This window comes from Tetrao urogallus (assembly GCF_951394365.1).
Source record: "Tetrao urogallus genome assembly, chromosome: 3".
NCBI classification, from domain to species: domain Eukaryota; kingdom Metazoa; phylum Chordata; class Aves; order Galliformes; family Phasianidae; genus Tetrao; species Tetrao urogallus.
This window is the reverse complement of record NC_136815.1, coordinates 86,297,262-86,318,965: the sequence shown is the minus strand read 5'-3', so window position 1 is coordinate 86,318,965 and position 21,704 is coordinate 86,297,262. Positions and strand designations below refer to the sequence as shown.

The following is a 21,704-nucleotide window of genomic DNA, read 5'->3' as shown; positions in this document are numbered from 1 at the left end:
TGAGAGTATGAGCTCCTGAATGGCGTTATGTTTTTCTGTCAGAAAGCAAAACCATATACCGTATGTACTCTACAATTATCTAGACTTCTTCCACCCTGTCACTTGTTACCGATAGAGTAGCCTGTAGAGAATAGGCACTTATCCCAAAAATTGGCCAAAAAAAAAGGAAAAAAGGGGAGCATTATTTGATAGGTATGGCACCAAAATCCAACCGTTGTGCTTTCTCACAAATGTATACTGTACAGATACAGGCTCAAACAGACACAGACTTTTAGGTTGTAGGTAGGCTGTGCTTTTTCTTTTTGCTTCGGCAAGATTTGCAAATGCAGCAGATGATGCATGGAGATGCCACAAGCAGCAAGGGAGAGGTCACCAGTGCTATGATACCTAGTCCAACGAGGATCCCTACAACCTGCAAGACATAGTGGGGAAAAATACATATTTAGCTAACGTGAAAAATAAAATGCATGTGCATGCATAAGCATGGATTAAGCTAAAAAATGAAAGCATGAAAAACAATCTTGGTTCTCTGCTGAAGGGTAAAATGTCTTTGCTTCACACATGCATGATTGTTCTGCTTAGCTGACTAGGAACACACCTGCGTCCTGTTCCACATCACCGAAGCACGCGAGTGGCCAAGCTTGTTTCTGCAAGGGCCTTTGTCGTAATGCCTTAAGAAGATGTCATTCTGAAAAAAAAAATGAAAAGAAGAAGCTGTAAGAGGAGGTTACAGTCTGGGAACTGGACTGGAAATACAACTTTCCTGACACTGCCATAAAACCACCAGCTGCTGACAGGCAAACTCATCTGTCTTCCAAATATTCATCCAGAGAAACTTCTTGCAGTCCCAATCAGTGCAGTATATTTAGGACCCAAGCTACTTTATAGCTCCTTCCCCTACTTTATAGCTCCTTCCCTCACATGCTTTTAAAAAACATTAAGTATGTGCACTGCACTTACTGCACAGGTACCTAGTCTGTTATTTGGTGATGCTAACGGGGCTTCTGGAGAAGATATTTCAGGAAGTTTGCAATCTCAGGTATTATCTTCTGAGGTACTTCTACCTTCTGTTCTGCTGTGCCTGCATTTTCTTCGTAGACTTAACAAGAAAATAATTATAAGAAGAAAAAAAAGGAAATAACTTTTTTTTCTTTTCCCAGCAATACTGAATTAACCATTTTTAATTCAGAATGTGACGAATGCTCTACATTACTCTTCCCTTGCCAGCTGCATTGTAACATGATGTTGCCTCCTCTTTTACTCTTCAGCTTTATTCTTCAGCTCTGGAGCTGTTAGCTACATCTAAACCTGGTGTTCCTGTAACCTTGCTCATTTAGAAAAACTGTATTTGAACCACATAGATACAGTTTTGTTGTGTTTTTTTTTTTCCTCCAGAACAGGCTGAAACTTAGTGAGGATGTGTCTACCAAAACTGTGAATCTGATGGTCTTCCAGCTCAGCATGGTGTTAAGCAATCACTGTGTACTGTCTGTACTCTGAGGCAAGCCAGAAGACAGATGTTGAAAAGTTGCACTCCCACATCCAAAAATAGGGCATGATGTTAAGTTAAACATGCATTCTCAGAAAACAAAGATTGAAGAATGAGGAAGTCTCATTGTTTGCTGGCTATGGAGTACAAGAAAGAAGAAAAAAAGCTGTGCATCTTTCAATATTTTATGTCAAGTGCTAGAAATGTTATTTTCACACTCCCACATTTGTTACTAGTGACTGTGCAAGAAAGAGAAACTCACGTACCAGAGTTCATTACTTTTTGTATTCTTAATCCTGTCAGAAAGACTGAAGTCCACAAAAGCTGAGACTAGCTGGTATCATTGGAGAAACAACTAGCTACTTGCACTTCATAATCCACATCCATAATCCCACAGCTTTATTGTCATATCAACTGATCTATCATTCTCTTCAATGAACACAGCACTAGAAATGGACTTGTAAAGAAGACCTAGTTTATATGAGCTCTTAACAGATCTTCCCATGAAAACGTTTTTTTCCCAGTACCATGCCCTTTTTGGACAGGCTGTGATCCATGTGGTTGGAGAAGGTAGATCTTACCATCTCTCTTACTCTCAACCAAACCATTCGTAGCTACTGCACTGAAAGGAGATATTGGAGAAAGGTAATGCAGTAATCAGCTTTCAGAAAGCAACCAGTACATCTCATTTCCCTCAAAGAACTGCCATGGGACCTCTGGATATGGCTATAATCCCTTATGAAAAAAAGAATGTTGAAATAAATAAAAGCACTGGATGAGAAAAAGGAATTAAATTAGCATCTGAAATAAGTCAAGTTATTCAGGGGAGATTGAGGCTGGACATGAGGAAGTATTACTTTTCAGAAAGGGTGGTCAGGCACTGGAATGGACTGCCAAGGGAGGTGGTGGAGTCACCGAGCCTGGGGGTGTTCAAGGAAAGGCTGGATGTTGTGTTGAGGGACATGGTTTAGTGGGAGCTATTGGGAATAGGTGAACGGTTGGACTGGATGAGCTTTGAGGTCTTTTCCAACCTTGGTGATTCTATGATTCTATGATTCCTAGAACTAGACTTCCTAGGTTGGTGAAGAACTTTGGGTGGAGCTTCAGATTAACCTCAGCCCCCACTAAGCCTTCATCTAGATTTTTTTTTCTCCATGGCACTTACATCCAAGTTCTGTAGGCAGTACCAGCAAAACGTGTGCTTGCAGTTCTTGCACATCATCTGAGCACAGCCCTCATTTCTCTCAATATAGATCCGACAAACTGGGCACTGCTTAATTGGTGCTTCTGTCTCAGTTCCAATAAGTGATCTAGAAGAGAAAGGAAACATTAAAGTGAAATTTAAATATAGTTACTGCTGATACTCAGCTCCTAATGTAGATTCTACTTATTTTCTGGAGCATCTAATGTTATTGTCTTAACACAATGTGTGAAGCTTATTATATTCAATAGAATACACTGAAGTATATCCACTACTAGATGTAGGATTTTACATCATATGAAAGTGAAACTCCATTCTCTTGGTCTTTAATGCTATATAAAACCAACATGCATAATTTAAAATAGAAATTAGACTGGAATTCTATTTAGGAAACGCCAGCAGAGATGGACAGTATCAGTGATGCCATTAAGAAAACAGTTCCATGAAATTGAAGTTAGACACAGAACAAGCAGCCTATGCCAAGAAGAACTAGCACAGCCATTGTGGGTTTTACTCTTACCCCTGCTCTGTTGTTACCAGAGCTTGGTTTTCTGGGCACGGGCGCTGTGGGTGCCATGCCTCTTTACAAGAGGAGCAGAACATCATGTGGCAGGCTGGGCACTCCACCGGCACCGGCGCTCCCGACTCATTTGGTGCAATGCAGCACACCGTTTGGCAGTCTGCTGCAGGACACCATGTTCTCTGAGGGTCCAAATGGACTTCTGAAACAAAAGAAACAGACATAAAACTACTTATACGGCCCTGTTCTCATTCTGGTGGCATGTTGAGGTATGCAAGACCCTGTTCTGAATGTGCACATGGAAAGTGAAACCTTCTGAATTTGTGTCTGTGGAGGTTTGAGGCTATTTCTCTTCCTCATGCAAGTGTAGAGCTGAATTCTTCAACAGCTGCTGCATTGGATGCATCACAATAATGGCAATAGACTACACAGGACTTTTTGTTGCTTTTATAGGGAGACAAAAACGATGAAGGTAACTGTTGCTATGAAAAAAATGCACGTGTCTTTTGTAATGCTAGGACATTACATCTTTCGCATGTGCAAGCCATGCCATATCTCTCATGTTAACAGCAGAAGGACTGTCATTAAATTAATGCCAGGTCTCTTCCTGTGACTTACTTCCCCCCACCATCTACAGACTGATTAATATAAGCATTATTGGTCAGGTCTCAAATTACAATAGTCAAGGTAAGACAGTGGGTGGAAACCATGAGTTACATACAGTGGCACATGGCAGTGAATAATAAACGTCAATTATTTCTCTCACTTTCCAATCTTTACTAAAGGAATGTGGGCTTACAAGAGAAACCCAGACAAATCACATTCACTGCTGGGTTGTCTACTATGTACTGCTTTACACTGCTCAAGTCCCTGCAGTGAAGCCAAATGCTCCCAACCCACAGAGCCTCCCTAGAAAAGGGCTGTCATGCTGTAAGGAGCTATCTGCATCTCCTCTTGCCCTGGAAGCTCTCTGATACCAGCCTTGAAAACAGCAATGCATAGAAATACCTGAGTGTGAGATGTCAATAGCCATTACAGAATTACTCTGTACTTTCAGCTGATAAAATATTGTCCCACTTGTAACGATAGGCTACACAATGACCTCTGAAATATGTTCTTTGGCAGATTTTGCTGAAACAGTTGAACTCATTTCCTTCCATGCACACCCCTTTCTGCACTGCTCCTCTGCAGGACATTGCTGGCAACTCACACTGAAAGGGGCTGCTGGATGGATATCCAGCACAAGCTCCAGTCGGCATGATAAACAACTATATCAATTCAGATCCAGATATCCACAAAGTAGAAACTGTACAACTACAAATGTGTTCAAATAAGGAGAACAGTAGATACACAATCAGTACATAGATAAAACATTATCAGTAGATAGATAAAAGTAGATACATATGCATAAACACTTAGGAGAAGGACATCCCACAGCCTTCATAATCCACTGAAACTGAGTTATCTTCTACTGTGTCAAACATCTGTGTTCTGCTTCTTTAAAGCTAGGAAGAAAAAAAAAAGCCCTCTAACAGGCAAAATCTGTCCCTAACTGAAACAAATCAACTTCAAATTAATCCATTAGTAGCTAGGAAACAAAAGAAAGAGACAAAACCACCGTCTGTAAAACTGTTCAAATATTTGGGGTGATTTTTGACAAATGGAGAGTAAGTTCTCAACAATCATACTAGCAAAGCCACAAAGCAGATGGAATACTAACAGTTCTAATAGTTGAGAGCAAACACGTAGGAGAGAGCTCCTCTGCTCAAGGCAAGTTGAGCCTCATTCTTTTTTGAGGATATCAGACAGTCCCATGTTTGGATTTTCATTTCCATGGATGCTTTTCCAACCTATATGCATAGCAGTGGCAGGGAGAATACCTGAGAGATGAGGTGAATACAGCAAAGCAGTCATTGACCGTTTCTATCTTAAAACCTACCTCACCCTTTTGTGCAGAATATTTCCAAAAGGGCTCTGCAGGAAGACCTAATTCAGGTTATTCCAAAAGTAGAACTTCAACATGAAATGAGAGAGACCAAATTTTGAACCTGTTCCAACAAAGACTAGCGCTCAGTCTCCCAGATTTAAAGTTGGCACGATGAGTCCCTGTGGTATGGGATAACATAGCTTCGCTGTGCTCATTTATCTTCCACCTTTCCTGTCCAGTTCTGCATGACACTTACAGTGAGGAACCTAGTAAGGATAACCAGCTGATCTGCTGCCTGAAGGGCACACAAGTACTTACTCCAACTAAAGGTAATATTTTAGTCTGTCCTCTGACAGATGTGGAGACTTCACATATCCACGGCAAAGGCTTTAACCTATAATTTAGAATGTGCCAGCAAAAACACCCATACTACCTTATTTGTAAGCCACTCGTGAATTGAGTTCTCTTCTTTCTCCTTATTCTCTTACACATGCTTCCTCTACTCTCAAAAGCAAACAAATATTTTGCCAAAAACAGCTTGTACTTTCATTTGCGGGGAGAAAAGAGACACAGTGATGGGCAAGCCATCCAAGCTTCTTTCAGAGATGATGCTCTGAGCTGGGTAGGACCATGCCCTACTACTGACTGTTGCATTTCAGTCTTCACACAGTATTTCTGATGATAAAGAGCAGCTAAAGGAAGAAAAACTCCAGTGCCTGCAGTATGCTCAATTTTGGAAACACAAATTCACCTATCCTGTTTTTGGATGAAAGACAAGATGTCTGGTTTTGACATTCAATGCAAGAAGGGTTGTAAATCTTACTGATTTTTACAGATTGGTTGCAGCAAGATGTGATGCATGAAATGAAATTCCGTCCTCTCCCACTTCCTCCATTTTCACAAAGAACCTACAGATGGTATTTTGCAATCCATGCTGTCTCATGCTGTTTGCTTTACCATGGAGCACAAGTGAAACCAGAAAAATAAATAAATAAACACAAAGGAGCAGTCAAAACAAGGAAAGAATTTATTATTTTACTCTGATGAGATGTTCAATCTTTTGGTTAGGGCTGTTTCTCTCTTAAGCCTTTTCCTTGTCTCCCCACAGCCACACTCAGCCCACTTTCAGGAAGAACGCTTTCCCAAACAGCGCCTGTGACAGGCAGAGATCTGGACAGTTTTCACAAAACATACAAGCAAGCAAGATGTGGGAGGCAAAGATGGGAAATGTAGCATCCTGAAGAAGAGAGAATATCTGGCTTCCAAGAGGTGCCTACTGAAAAGATGAGCCCATGCCTTCCACAGAATATTAGGAATATTTCCCTTTTGATGGACTGTTTTTCCAGTAGGCATAAAGTGGAGTTTCACATCATCTTTCACTATTGGGCAACTGTCATAGAAATATGAGGCATATGTTTTAACCACATCCTATTCTTCTGTTTTGTTATTTCTGATGGCCACATCAACTCCATCATAAAAATACATGCAGTAATTCCTGATTTCTTCTATTAAGATAAATTACATAGAAGCCCTGTGGCTAGGTCATGACTGCCAGCAAGTAAGTTAAAGATATGTAAGAAAGCTGATTTAAATCTGAAAACATCTGTGTTCTAAGAACACAGCACAAGAAGACTGGATGCTTTGAGTACATTCATTATCAGATGAAGAAAGAGCATATAGGTATAAAATTGTATACCAATTATTTCCCACAAACTTTTAACCCAATATTATCTGTCTACTATAGATAAGGTAATAAAGAGGAAAGATACATTAAAATAGGTAGCAAACATAGGAGGCGAGTAAAACAGCTTTGGGATGTATAAATTCTTCAGGTCATCAAAATTCATCTCAGAATCACAGAATCATAGGGGTTGGAAGGGACCTCTAGGGATCATCACGTCCAACCTCCTGCTACAGCAGGGTCTGCAGGCTCTCACCCAGGAGCTGGACTGAAGCTCTCCTAAGAAGCTAGCTCATCTCCTCCAAGAAACTCAGTCTTACAGAAGATTCAGCTCCCTTGCTGATAGTTGCTAACAATGCTTAAATGTGGCTTAGTCATTGGAAGCTCCATCAAGATGTAGCTCACATCAGCATCCCAGCCATCGCAACTTCCCTTAAAAACAATCCTCGTTCCCCAGAACTTTGCTCTTTTTTCATATTTAAGAGCCTACCCTGAACCACAGAACCCACTCTCCATGACAAACTGAAAGGATTGAAATTTCTGAACTTTCCACCGTAAGGCTCATGTTCAGCCCTGGGTTATTTTTATGTCCAGTCTGTGAATGTGTCAAATGTTTGGAACTGAGAATCATGTTCAGAGCGCAGATTGCTTACGAAGGAAAGGCCTTTCTTTGTGGAACAGCGTTGGGGTTTCCAGAGGCAATAGGCAGGAGGGGTATGAAGAAACCAACAGGAGAGTTTGGAGATGTTTCATAGTGGCATTCTCATCTTTTCTACATGGTTAAGCACTGCTAAGGTTCTTTTGTTGGCCACAGAGCTCTGTTCTCTTTTACTACAGTGGGCATGTTGAATTCAAGCTGGGTTTTTCCCTTCTAACTTTCTCCCTGCATATCCTAACAACTTCTTTGTACTCTGCCCATCCCTTTTTCCACAGAAGGTAGACTCTTTTTTTTCTCCTGGAGTCTCAGAAAAATTTCTCTGTTCATCCACACTGATCTTCTTCCTCACCAGCTCATCTTATGGCACAGGGGAACTGCCTTCTCCTGCACCTCTAAGACTTCATTCTTGAGGAGAGAGCAGCCTTCCTGGAGCCCTTTACTCTTCATGACTGAATCCCAAGGAACCCTCCCTACCAGCGTCCTAAATATTTTGAAGTACGCCCTCCAGAAGTCCAAGGTAGCAGTTTTACTGCCCCCTCTCCTGACTTCACCAAGAATTTGGTTATTTCGAACACTTCTAAGAAAGCAAACGGGGTGCTGAAGCAAGATGGAGCACAGAAAGCCCTTATTGCAAGAAAAGCTGAGAGCAGAAGTTGAGAGTAGAAGAGACTATATACAGGAACTTGTAGGGTTTGAAGACAGGGTTTTGTTGATCAGAACAAAATTAATGCAGGACAGTGTAGTACCTGTCTATTCTAAGAATCAGAATTTGGCCTACTGTACTTTAAAGAGCAACATCTGGAGAACATATTGCTTTAGATTTCTTTCCCTTACCACACTGACTTCTCAGAAAGACAGAAGAAAAAAAAGAGAGAAAAGAAAATCCCTAGCTAACTCGAACTGGCTGTTTCCAGTGCCATGTCAGAAGAAAAACTGAAAACTAGGAAGAAAACGGAGCTCAAAATATTTCACAAGTAAATTTTCTCTTTATTTAAGAAACCCTAAAAGGCTGATGAGAGCAATGCTACTAATACACCATCTTGCAGCTCTTTGAAACGTTCTATGTCATTAAGCAATTCCAATGATTTAATGGACCTCTGAAGATATACTTCGCTTGGCTTCTGGCTGACATCAGCTCTGGCCATCTGGTTGCATAATGACTGAAGTTCATGAAAGCCTCTGGCTGAACACAAATACCAAGGGACTACATTTGCTGTCAGTTCCAGGAGCCACACTGAGTTTGCCTTAGGCCTGGTGTCAGAATGGCTCACAAAGGTACCTAGTGGTTGTGGCTGTTAGGAGACCATGAGGGAGATTAGGGCTAGACAGCAGCGACCCAGCTTTTGCATATCATGAGATTTGAGAATGGCTAGGTTGTACAAACGCTGATGAAAACACAAGCCACAGATCAGATCTCATCTGTCAGGAGTCCCAGAGTCAGAAATCAGTGCCAGCAGTGCCATCAGCAATGCTTATTGCAAGATTCAGAAAAAGATAATCAGGGCAGCATTACTGAGCTGGGGTCAAGTCTGAGAAGACAGCTTCAGGCAAGCAGAAGCAAATCAGCCAGGCTCAACTGATGACTATAGAAAGGCCAGTCCTAGGGGCAGTGCTAAACCTGGGATGTACAAAAGGACCTTGCTGGGGTGGCATTAATGCTGGTGGCCAGGTTACAGTTTAAGTTATCAGTAAGCTGGCTTCATTGCTAAGAACACACAAGGCCAAAAGGCTCACTTTAAACTTGCTGATGAGTTTTACTCATCACAGAGGAGAAAGGACAGATCTTAGAAACATCATGAAGAGAGGAAGTAGAGGTGTAGAGGAGATTTGTAAGACTTAGGCAAGAAAGAAAAGGGAAGGAGGATTTAAAAAAACACGCAAGTTTCAGGTTTCTATGAGTGGGAGGCAATGAAAAAAAAAGAAACAAAAACAAGATGTAACAGGGAATTGGACAAAAGATCATGAGTTCAGCTTTGTCTGGTTGTAGAGGAAGAGATACCAGGAAATCCTTAGTTTCACAGTCTTCAGTCTCTTAACACAAAAGATTTTATATAAAACAGATAAATGCATTTCAAGAATGCCTCTCTTTCTTTAATACGATGATGTAACAAGCTCTGAATTTTTCTGTTCAGCTTTGTAGGCAAGTGAGTGCTTTGCTTATGAACAGGTGGAACTTCCTAACAAATTAAGAGTAGAAGAGAAGAAGGTAGAATTTGAGATAGAATTAAAAAATTGAAAGCTGCTCTTGGGATTTTTTCAAAAGTATTCAATATACGTGCAAACCACAGCTACAATCTGCATCTGCCCATGAACTGCGGGGTACATTTGCGTGTACTCGTTTTGCTGGTTTTGTGCTTCATGGTCATCTCACTGAACTTCAGGCTAGATGAGATTCAGTAAAAACCCACACATTCTTCTATTTGACCATCTTTTAAAGTGCATTAATGTACATTAATGTAAAACTCTGCAATTTCAAAGATATTCCCAATTCATCTGCATCTAAGCATGCATCTATAGGATGATAAAAATACAGTCTTTAGAGGAAAGACAAGCGGAGTCAGGGCAGACCAGTCCCAAATACACTACTCTACAAGCTACCAGGGCATGAGAACTTACAAAAATACTGCAACTTCCAACTGGGGCTTTCCAGTTGGAGTCAGTCTTTAAAATCATTGTGGGACTTCATCTTTCTGACTGGCAAGCATCTTTTTCAGCCTTGGCTCGGACCTGCCTCCTGAATCAGAATGCTGACTGCTGGCGTACCTCTGACCTTCAATTACAAACTGTGTTATTAATATGCCGTTGCTCAGTAATGAGGGGACCAATGATCCATCAGAAAAATTTAAAAATACTAGAGGAACACTCACAAGGCTTCTCCTGAGAAAAAATCCTTTTCTAGGGGTGTTTGCAGAAGTTCCTATCAGACAACAGGGTCCATCTCTCACAGTTTTGAAGATCCCCAAACTGGAAGATCCCCTAGTAAAGGATCATGTGTGCCCTGCACCAGAGCATCAGTCTCTGGCGCCCTGTCTCACTCTACTATCACTTTTCTCCCTGTACAACCACTGCCTCAGGGACCCAGGCTGAACACATTGCAGGAAGGGTGACAGTGTTTCGGGCACACAATCTCTGAGTGCTGCCCGCAAGTTTGAGTAAAAGGATGATATTTCAGTAAAGTGCCACTGTTGATTTTGTTTTACCAAAATCATTTCAAATTGGCCTGTGGACTTTATGATTGCAGTTAATCAATTTCAAAATAATGATATTTTCTCCACCTCTTCCTTAATTTACCCAGTGGACTTTGTCTTAAGGCAGAGTGCTTTAGAGTTTGTTATATTACTGCTTCCACTGACATTTTAAAAACCAAGGTAACAGAAACTGAAAAGTTTCATACCACGTTCAAATTTCAGCCTCTTGAATAGCTGAAACTGGTCAACTGGTACCAAATAGGCAATCTGCAATGAGAAACAAAGAAAAAGCATTAGAAACAATTAGAGACTTGAGAAAAATAAACACCCTGTTCTACTTTTCTGCTCTCCTGAGCCAGCTCTCAAATTCACCTTCTTTTCCTTCTTGCATTTTACCACCACACCCATCCATACCCAGACTTCCTTCTCCAAAGCGTAAAGGAGTAATTGATCTCTCCTACTTCAGCCCCATAGCCCAGTAGTTCACCCACGTCCTTCTAACCATGCACAGGAAAGCCTTCTTTGTGGATGGATTCTATGTTTACTATAAAGTTTTATTTTGTGTTTGTTTAATGCATCTGAAGGTGACTTGGAAATCGAAAACCGTTGTTCATGGACAAGAACACAGGCCAAACGAATGGCTGCTCATGCATGTCTCCCAGTCTTTATGGCAGGGGTCAGACCAGACTCAGAAACAGTCTCAGCCCTACTCAGGAATCCATTCAAACACCCCTTCCCCTGCCTTGCCTCGAACACTGCATTCAACAGATAAGGAGCTTGAACAGAAGCAAACTGCCCACACAGCAGGTGGCAAAGTGCGGAAAGAATGTGAGCGCATCCAGATGTCTCCTCTTCCAGACTAAGAAATTAATCAATTATTCATTGCTACACTGACAGGTTTTACAACAATCTTTTTTTTAAAGCTAAGTTAAAGTTACAATAAAAACCTATGAAGAAAATGAGAGGCTAGGACTCTTCTGAAAAGATCTTGATGTGAGACTTATTGGAATGGCAGGAGTTGAAATAAGTTTTCTTGTTTCTCTATGTAAGCAACAGATAAAATTCTCTTGTCAGAGCATCAGAATACTGACAGTTCTCATGAGAAATGGCAGCTCCCACCTGAAATAAGAACATCCAGGGTAAAAAGGAAAACTTGGAAAGGTCACTACCACTAAAGTCTCCAGTTGGACCCTTGCCGAGTGTCCCAAAAGACTGCCCAGTATGGTACAATAACGAGAGGTGCTATTACTATGCAAGAAACAGAGCAAAGGAAGGAGAAGGAAAGCACTGGAACGGAGTTCTGTTTACACAGGGGCAGACTGTTCCTTGTAACTTGGGCAGTGCTATAAGCAAGAGCCAAGGCAGAACAAGTTCCCTGCTTTTGAATGCTGGTTATCACAGTGGTAAACAGAATTCCATGCGTCTATTCTCAGGCTTCCAAAGGATATGCAAGGAGGCAATAAATAGAACTTTAAAGATCTTCCTTCCTTTCACACCCATATGAATCAAGCCTTGATAATGCCACAAGAGGAGAGTTCATCAGGGCAAGTGCTTCTCCCTTTTCCACGTTAGCAGACACACAGCAAGGAAAGATCCTGAACCAGCAGCACCAAGAGCCACTTGCAAAGGGCTGCACTGCCCATCTCTGCTGAAGTTGCACTCATAGAGGCAGCATCTAATTTTGCTAACAGTGCAAAACAGATCTAAGCTGGGCTGTGGTTTGCAGGGAGATTGTATGGAGGTTCAATCTCATTGCTAGAAATTATGCTCACTCCTTTCTTTTTCAGCTACCATATTCAATAACTTAATCGTGAAATATTAATTTGTTTTCTCCACCAAGGAGCTCATTTAATGATAAATACATACAAAATGACTCTCTCATTTACTTCTCTCGGATTGATATAAGTAAATAACACGTACAACAATTTTAATTTTGACCCTGAAAAAGATAGGTCAACATTTTCTCACCTTCCTCCTCATTTTACCATTTCAATCACCTCTTGCAAAATGCAAACCAATTTTCAAATTAAAAATAAAACCAGTATTTTAAACTGACACTCGATGGCATTTTTGCTCAGCTGTGTATGGAATACAACAGTAAAGAACTCTAAGATTTGGGTCACCATCCCATTTCTGTATCTCTTTGCAAAGTGCTGACAACCCTCTGCCAGATTAGCACTGGTGTAGACCAGGTATTCACACAGATGGAGGGACAAGAAATAGAAACTGTACTAACTGCAAAGGTACTATTCTCCTCACTGAACTCATGAGGCAAGGGGAAAACCCAACTGCCTGCTTCACAGTATTAATCCAATTAGAATTACACATACATGGGTCACTGGCATCGGCCCTATGAGCTGCAAAACAGTACAGGCATCAGAAGCACAATCACTAGAAATTATCCCAGTGAGTACTACATTGGAAGCTGTCGAATGCACTCAAGACCTGATTCATAGTACTGATTCCCAGCTTACGCTGGTGATTGCATTTGTACCAAGTAAAACCATTTCAAATTGTGATAAATTACCCTTTCTTTAGATTAGGGATATTAACTGTTCCAATTAAATCAACTGAGTGAATTCCCAAGAGAGACAGGAGTATTCGAGATGGAAGAAGTGTGCACAGTTGAAGAGGACTGCATCAGCATCAGATGCTCCTTCCACCTCCTACTTCTGGGAACAAATCCAAAGCAGTTTCATTTATTGTACTTTTTAGAGTGCAAAAGGACAAACATCTTGTCCAACAAGATTGCTTTTAAACTTTCTTTTTTTCATGTAACCAGTTAATTTGAAAGAGTCTGGTGGCAAAACCATTGCCTTACCACCATCAAAACCTATTTATTTCTACTTTAAAACAAGCTACACTACAAGCAGCTGCTACCTTAATGTAACAGGCCAAGATATGATCTAAGATTAGACTTGATTTCAAGCACTCCCATGGAACAGTTCCTTCTATTTGAATGTACTGTTTGTCAGAACAAAAAACTGGCAGGGAACATACCAGTTTCAGCTAGATTTTGTTATTATAAACACAAACCAAATCAGGGGGTTCAGAAAACATATTTTTTAAGCACCTAAAGGTACAATTTTCCAGTTCAAATGACTTAAGTTTTTTAAGAATAAAAAACCTGAAATGTTTTCTTCCGAGATCCAGAGACACAGTGCTCTTGTTCACCAAAAGCTGAGCCTTAACTCCCAGCATCTCATATTCTGCAAATGAGTAGTTTACTCCCTAAACGCTGATGAAGTCTTTAGCTGTTCTACAAAGTCGCATTCCAGTTCTTCAGACTTGCTCATTTCTTCATGAGAAATATGGGAAGAAATTGTATTACACATTTAAAATGTTACCCAGAGCTTTTGCCCTCACCTGTCAAAAGCAACACAACAAGCACGTGTGTCAGAATCAAGTCCAGAGCAATCCAAATGCTCAAATAATTTAGTACTGAACAACAGGAATGCAAGAATTTTGCTCAAAGGACAAAGCATACTTAATTCACAGTGAAGGTATTAAAGTAGGTAAACAGAAAACACTAAAGAAACACTACACACCTTGACAGAAAGTAGTAAATAATCTTCCATAACTACTACATATTATAAGTTGCTTATAAGCTTTATTACAAATTGTTCAGCTTCCTTAGTGAAGAGGACTCAGCCCATTGATATCAATGGAAAGGCTTTTCCTCACTTAAAATTATGCCTAAGTTCACCTTATCTCCCTTATGCAGGATAGGGCAAAAGGCATTTGAAAAACAAACAAGACAACTGTGTTGACCAACATAATTTGACACAGTTTAGCCCAAAGTATGGAACCAATTTAACAACGTGTCTGTTAAAGGGATAATCTATTTTTTCCTTACACTGTAGCAGCACCTGCTAGTACAGGCAACAGCTACAACAATTTCAGAAGAATGCCTACTTCCATACACTAACATTTACCAAAAGAGAAACTTTGAAATGCACAAATGTAAGTGGCTTCAAAGCATACGCTACTGGACAGGTGAGAAAGTGGTTGCCAGGGTTGTGTCTTTTCTCAAGGCATTGTCCTGCTGTGGAACTTTTACCTGCCAGAGAGCAAACATCCAGACCTTCTGGAGACAAGGAGACTGATACCTTCATGCCTGAAGTTTCAGAGTGTGACTGTATTCTGCACTTCTGTGCCAAACAGCAGCCACACTTACAGATATTCTGCACCACCTGAATAAGGATTTGTGTAACTAACAGCTTTTAAAGGCCACATTTTCACAGTCTTTACAGAAAAGAACACAGAATGCTCATGCATAATTTGCAGTCTGATCATGCAGATTATTCACAATCTATTATTTCAATTGTTCTCGCTTTATTGGTTCCTAAGGTTTTCTTTACTGAAGTATTTAGTAAAATATGTAGGTCACTCCAAAAGTAACGCCTTTTATTTATTTTCATGGAAACTCCAACAACTACAAAGAGCACAATAACAGTATTTAATAGAGCGAATTCTCAGCTACAAAACGCTCTTTTTCAGCATAGCCACCACTGTTAGCTATGCATTTTCACCAGTGATGAACAAGATCACTACCGCCTCACTGCGCTTGTATCCACAATTCAGTCTCCAGAAACATTCAGCAAGCATCAATAAATGTCAGTAGGTGCTGCTCTTTCCACACGAGGGAAATGACACACCTTCACTTTGGATGCACTTCCATGTCAGATGCCATTTTGCCAGGCTGCCCCTCTGCAGTTATCTCACATAAGACAACGAAATGCATCAGAATATTTGTGGGAAGGTTCAACCTCTATTGCCACACCACCAACATTCACCTCTGATGTCATGTGCCAACATAATAAAACAGGAAGCATTACTTTTGCAGCAGTCCTCATACATGAGCAGTTTGCTTTAACCAGACTGGGGACTTGTTTGCTTTTCAAGCAGAGGGTTTGTGCTTCAAGAGAGCTGGCAAGAGGGACTGTTAGAATATTAATTCATCCACCAGACATCAACGCATGTCTCAGGTAGTTTGGTCATTCTACCTTAGTCCTAAAAAGCACTCAAGGATTAAGCTAATGGTCCGTTAATACTTACCCTGGAGTGCCCTTCTGCTTATTAATGGGAAATACATTCTTATAATTCCTATAGCATCATAGCCCTAGTTTATCAGTGCAGAATTCTTCCTAGCATTTGTTCATTTTCCTTAAAAGCAGCGTTTTCAGTAAACATTGGTTGCCTTCAGTGTGGTGCAATAGGTAGGAATGACATTGCTATGCCCTTTCTGCATTTATTGAAAAAAGAAAGAAAGAAAAAGGAGGAATGGCAGCAGCTGATTTCTTTCCACAGTAGCTGGGTTTGGCCAAAGGAAAATCTCATCCCATGGTTAATGGAATTGAGTTTGCTACTTAATATCACATTCCCGTCAGAAAGTAATCACATCTCAAATATTTGTGAGAAATAGCTTAGCTACTATGATCTGATCTTGCAGCTTTTACTGCACAGCACAAAAATTTTTGAAAGAAAAGACCACAGGTCAAATTCATCAAGGAACTGTGCTGTCACTGATTGCATTTGAACAGAATTATACATCTCTAATACAGTTATGCCACCTGTACAAACAGAGCTTAAAGGAATGCAGAAAATAATAAACTGCCTTTCTTTAGTTCTGAGATGGAGGCCTGATTCTCCTTGATTTTGTTCCTGTGCACAACTGCAGAGAGAATGCACCAAACAAGCCAAAAGACTTTAGTCTTTCTTTTCTGCTTGTATTCCTCTGCCCAGCAGGGGTTTACCTGGCTCACAGAGCAAGCAAGATTAGCTGCAGGGCAGCATCAGATTTACCCACAGTTTTATACTGCTTTCTAGACGAGCAGAATAGCTGGCATATGTGGTTCCAGACACACAGTCAGCAGCTCCTTCCCATGTTACAGGCTCGGCACTAAGCCCAATTCAGAAACTTCGCACAAGCTCTAAGTGAGCCAGAAGGCTGTTTGAGTGCTGCTGGGAGGCCATTAGGAAGCCTTCTAGGGGCCATTTACAGCCCCTTGAATCCCTCTGCCCCAAGGCGTGCAAGGTCTAAAGCTACATTTTCCCTCCACTTTTCTGCCTCCAACTTCCAAACTGAACCTTCATGTCACTCGGGGGATTGTGCGTGTGCCAGATGTGCAAACAGCTGTGCCCAAACCTCATTTAGCTTCTGAGCTCTCCATTTCTACCATCTCTGCCCTGGGAAACAAGAGACTTTTCTCTTAAGACCTAAGAGAAAAGTCTCCACCCAGTGCTGTGCAGATACCTTTCTTTCCATGCAGTTTTACCGTCTCATGTATTTGTATTGGGCCACAAATTGGTTGCTGCTGCTCATTATAAACACAGAAGAAAACGTTCTGGCTTTGTGTATAATCAGATTGTGTTGTTGCTCTTGGGTTTGAAGAGGTGCTGGAATTGTAGTGTCTGTAGTCATATCAAATCTAATTTAACTGACAGCACTAATGGAGGCTCAGCAATTCTAGGATACAAGGTATTCTGGTTAAGTCACCTGCACGGATAATTCAGAGGTTGTCTGGATGCCAATTAAGCCTTTCCTCAAGGCACAGATGGAAAAAGGAGCAAAACCCTTGAAAAACATCTGTTTGTTTCTAGTAGTTCCTGTCAGTCAGGCTTCTTGCCAAAAGCTCATTAAAGGTAATTAAAGGGAGGAAAAAGTACATGATCATATTTATTATGTAGATGAAGAAAAGAACTTTGGGGTTTTTATGCTTAAAAAAGGAGAAAGAACTGTTAATACCTCGGCTTCTTGTAGGGTCCCATGGTTCACACAGAGCATGTCTGGACAAGTGATAGGAGAACCACAACCTTCTTGAATGGCCAGCTGCATGTACTGTTTCAGGCACTAGAAATAACAAAAGAGAAAGAACTTAGAGCCTATATGTTAGTAGCACAGCAATGCTGGAACTTCCACACAACTACCACTTTCACTGCCTTAATTGGCTATCCTGTAGCTCCAGCACACAAAAAGCATCAATTATTGCAAGTGTGAATGCTACAGGTCATTACATAGGAAAGAATGCAACACAGAACAATTAATTACGTGTGACTTCATCTGCTGAGCATTGCGTTTATCCAAATCAGCAAGTCAGACCCTTGAGCACGAACTCCTACACTCTGCTCAGTCGAGTTCGGTAGATTATGCAGGAGGATCCTTCATATTAATTAAACAGGCTTCATTCTTTTGTCTTTCCTTTTGCATTCTTAATTCAGACTCTCAGTCAGCAGCCTCCATTTACAAGAAAGAGGCTACTGTTCTCAGCTCCATAAAAGGGGGAGGCTTAGAAGGTTACAGGAGGTTATAATCTGCCCGACAAGATGTGCAGTTATCAGTTCTCTTCTCCCTCTCAAGGCTCCACTGAGATCAGGTAACTTCCAGGATTTACTATGATTTATCATCAGCCTCTGGTCCGTTCAGAAAGAGTTCTAGGTCTGTTTTCAGCACAGACACCTTCCTAGGAACGTTTCAAACTGTTTGATGACACAAAAATGGCAGACTTCTCCACTCCAACGTCAGCATCCCCACCTTTTATTAGGCATGCCAGTTTCAAATACATGTAATTTGGACCTTAGGGCTCCACAATTCTTTTGCCTATTTAACGCATATTAGACCACCTTCAGTGAAGTCACGAAACAAAACTGGGGCAATGGACTGACGCACAGGGCTCTAATTTTATCTCCAAAGTACACAGGCAAGTAAGTGAACTTGCTTCTAAATAAAACAGAACAACCACCTCCTTGAACAAAATCAAAGAGCATGCAGTAAATTGCAAATCACTGCTAACAAAATTACAAAATGTGGATTTCTGGCATATTTTGGTATCGGCTTGCATGGTTTATTGTAAATGAAAACCAACTTGTTTTATGAGTGCAGGTCTAAGCAAGCTTTGTTCTCCACAGATCTATTACATGCTCACATGGTAATCCTGTCCTCCTCATCAGATCTGCCAGCTTCTTCCCTCTGTTGCTTTGTTCCTTTTCTCCCTCCCTGCTCCTGTCCACTGAGGCCAGCTGCAGCACTGGATGCCCCTGACTTAATGGGTCATTAGGGCTTCTAATCTGGGCTTTCCTGATTAAATACCTGACCATTTTTAAGAAATACAGTGTAAGGTTCTTAAGATCTGCCAACCTTAGGAACAGGGCTCCTCAGGTACCTGGGCTCTTCATGTCTTGCTCTCTGCCCTCATAGGAGACTTGATTACCTTCTGCATCAAGACCTACGGCAACATTTGGGGAAGGGGAAAAGTTCCCCTCTTGTCAAAGCATTTAGTCTGCCTTAGTTCCTCAGCAAGCACGAGAGAACAGCCTTTTACTTTCACTGAGATCCTGCCTTCTGTCTCCTCTGCGGTGCTGCCTGATATTGAGTAATTTGTTTTGACAGCATGGTGCAGTGGATTTGTATTTTGGGGGCAGCTCAGGTCAGCCGGGTACAGAGCGAGGACAAAGGCTGAGAAGTTCCTGCAGGCCTACCAGCAGCCCAGAGCCTTGTTCTTAATTTAGACTTCCAGGACAGAAGCTCAGCGCACTGACATTTAACCTCTCCTGCCAACATGGCCAGGAAGAGCTTAAGGAACTTCCAACAACAGCATGGGGTTTGAATTCAGCTTCTATGTCCTCTATCTGAGCCACTAGGGACACCACACCAGGAGAACAGGGGTTTCTGGGGACTGTTAATGCACGGGGATTCTCCTTCACCCACTCACCACTTGACTGTAGATGAGGATAACAAGTTAAGCCTTCTTGCAATACTTGTAGAGGATGCTGTGCTACAAGAGGGTGATTTGGATATATTTCATAACAGATCTGTGCAGTGCCATGGAACTTCACCCAAAACCTACATCTTAAATAGTTTTATAGCTATTATAACTTTCGCCTCAATTTTCTGAGCTTGGAGAATGTATTCTGGAAGCAATTCAAAAAATGATTGATGATGGAAGGACTTACAGGAAGGTTTTTAACAGGATGATGATTTTTACCTAAATCTGTATGTGAAGATTTGAACTTCCTGTGCCCTCTTTCATTTTTAGCAGAAAAAAAAAAAACCAAAAACAAAGATCAGACAGTGGAAAATAACTAAAATTTCAAAATACATCTCCACATTAACAGCAAGACTGTTTTTTAGAGAGGTTTTACTTTATTTACAGTCCATCTACTAATTTAGCTACTTAGTTGAAAAATGGCAAACAAAGCAACTGGATTGACATACCAACTGTATACGTGATGAAAAGAGGATTCACAGTTTGTACAATGAATTCATTTTCTCAGCAGTCTGTTCTCCTACACTATGAAGAATTCATTACATAAATGCAAAATATAAGACTATTTTTTCATGCTTTTTGTCTAAAAAACTGTACGTATTACATATTTATATTACATACATTTAATCCTCTACAAAATGCAGGTAGGACGAAGGTACTCTGTGATACCAGAGTTCCTTGAAAGGATCATCATCTTGACAGCCAAGAAATCACCTCAAGGATTCAGAATCACAGAATCACAGAATGGCCAGGGTTGGAAGGGACCTCAAGGATCATGAATCTCCAACCCCCTGCCACAGGCAGGGCCACCAACCTCCCCATTTAATACCAGACCAGGCTGCCCAGGGCCCCATCCAACCTGGCCTTGAACACCTCCAGGGATGGACGGGGCATCCACAGCCTCTCTGGGCAGCTGTTCCAGCACCTCACCACTCTCTCTGTAAAAAACTTCCCCCTGACATCCAACCTAAATCTGCCCTCCCTCAACTTAAAACCATTTCCCCTTGTCCTGCTGTTATCGATCCTTTCAAAGAGGTCTTAACACCCTTGGGCTTACACTCTCACCAACTTACCACTGTGTAGTGATGTACAAGCATAGAGAGCAGTCAGTGGTTGAGAACCTGAGACTTTTGGTGAGAATTTTTGACATGGAGAGCTACACTCTTTGTGGCCCAAGTCACCTTCAGCAGGCTTCCCACTAGCAAGTGAGGCTTCCACAAACGCCTCACGTATTCAAGGCACAATGGTCAAGGCAGCAGGATTAAAAACCCACTGAGGTCTCTTGCAGAACAGGTTTACAGCTTGCTGCCTACAGATGAAATCTGAGATCTGGCTCCATTGCATTTGCTCCATCAAATAAATGGCAGACAGCAATCAAAGGAATTTTAACTCCTGTACTTGCAATTGTACCCTGATTGGTTTAAGCTCATCTTCACTAAGGTTTTGCTCACCAAGCACCTTTGTGTTCTGGGATATGTTATAAAGTCTGGATGCAATCAAGGAAGAGCGGCTGATTCAAATGTAATACCACTCCACTAGTAAAAATTGGTACACCCAAACAGAAGGTTTTGTGCTGATCTAACTTCACCAATCAAGTTTTGCTCCTGCTGGACTGTCAACTTTAGTGAAAATAGTTCTAGAAATCTTTTTTTTCCTGCCTGATACTCATAATATGTAACATTATCTCTTTCAAATAATTTGTTCTCTAAGCATTTTGAGGAAAAAGTTGTTTTTCACATTAAGATGTTATTGTTTTTCAGGCTATCATTCTGTCATTTACTAAAATAAGGTCAATGTCTATTTGCCTACTTCAAAAAAGTGGTTCTCATGAGATATACATCTAGATGGTTAAGGCCTGTAAAGTACTTAGATCAAATTATAGTACGTGCAACATAGATGCATTTATTTTTATAACAGTTCCACATTTTAACTTAAGAATGAGATGAAAGTGTAATTTCAGTATTACATTTCTAGGTAATGATGTGCCAAAAGCATTTTATCTTTCTCACTGCAAAATTTTATGATTCTATTCAAAGCCATTTTCTGATAATATCTCTGCCAGAGAGAAAAGGCAGATCTCAGTCATTCCTAAATACTACTTTTTCGAGTACCCTGACACGTTCTATTACCTTGCTCTTCTCCCACTTGCACACAGCAATCCAGCTGCCTAAATCATTGGTTCGGATGTTAAAGGATAAAAGGAAACTGTGTATGTGATATGGCAAAATTGAACAGGTAGCACTATGAAAGTTGGAGGGATGGCCATGAAGAAGAA

At 41.0% G+C, this 21,704-nt stretch overlaps 1 protein-coding gene across 1 annotated transcript in view; it reads right to left on the bottom strand.

Moving 5' to 3' along the window:
- Window positions 1–271: 271 nt before the first annotated feature.
- Window positions 272–21,704, bottom strand: part of RNF144B (ring finger protein 144B) — a gene marked incomplete at its 3' end in the record, with an annotated part of 30,323 nt that continues 8,890 nt past the window's right edge. Inside the window, exons 2-7 of the mRNA XM_079533754.1 lie at window positions 17,413–17,517; window positions 10,871–10,931; window positions 3,211–3,412; window positions 2,655–2,799; window positions 599–688; window positions 272–412 (exon numbers count right to left, since the gene is read on the bottom strand). Of these exons, the coding sequence (XP_079389880.1) occupies window positions 272–412; window positions 599–688; window positions 2,655–2,799; window positions 3,211–3,412; window positions 10,871–10,931; window positions 17,413–17,517 (744 nt within the window). The remainder of the gene's footprint in view (window positions 413–598; window positions 689–2,654; window positions 2,800–3,210; window positions 3,413–10,870; window positions 10,932–17,412; window positions 17,518–21,704) is intronic.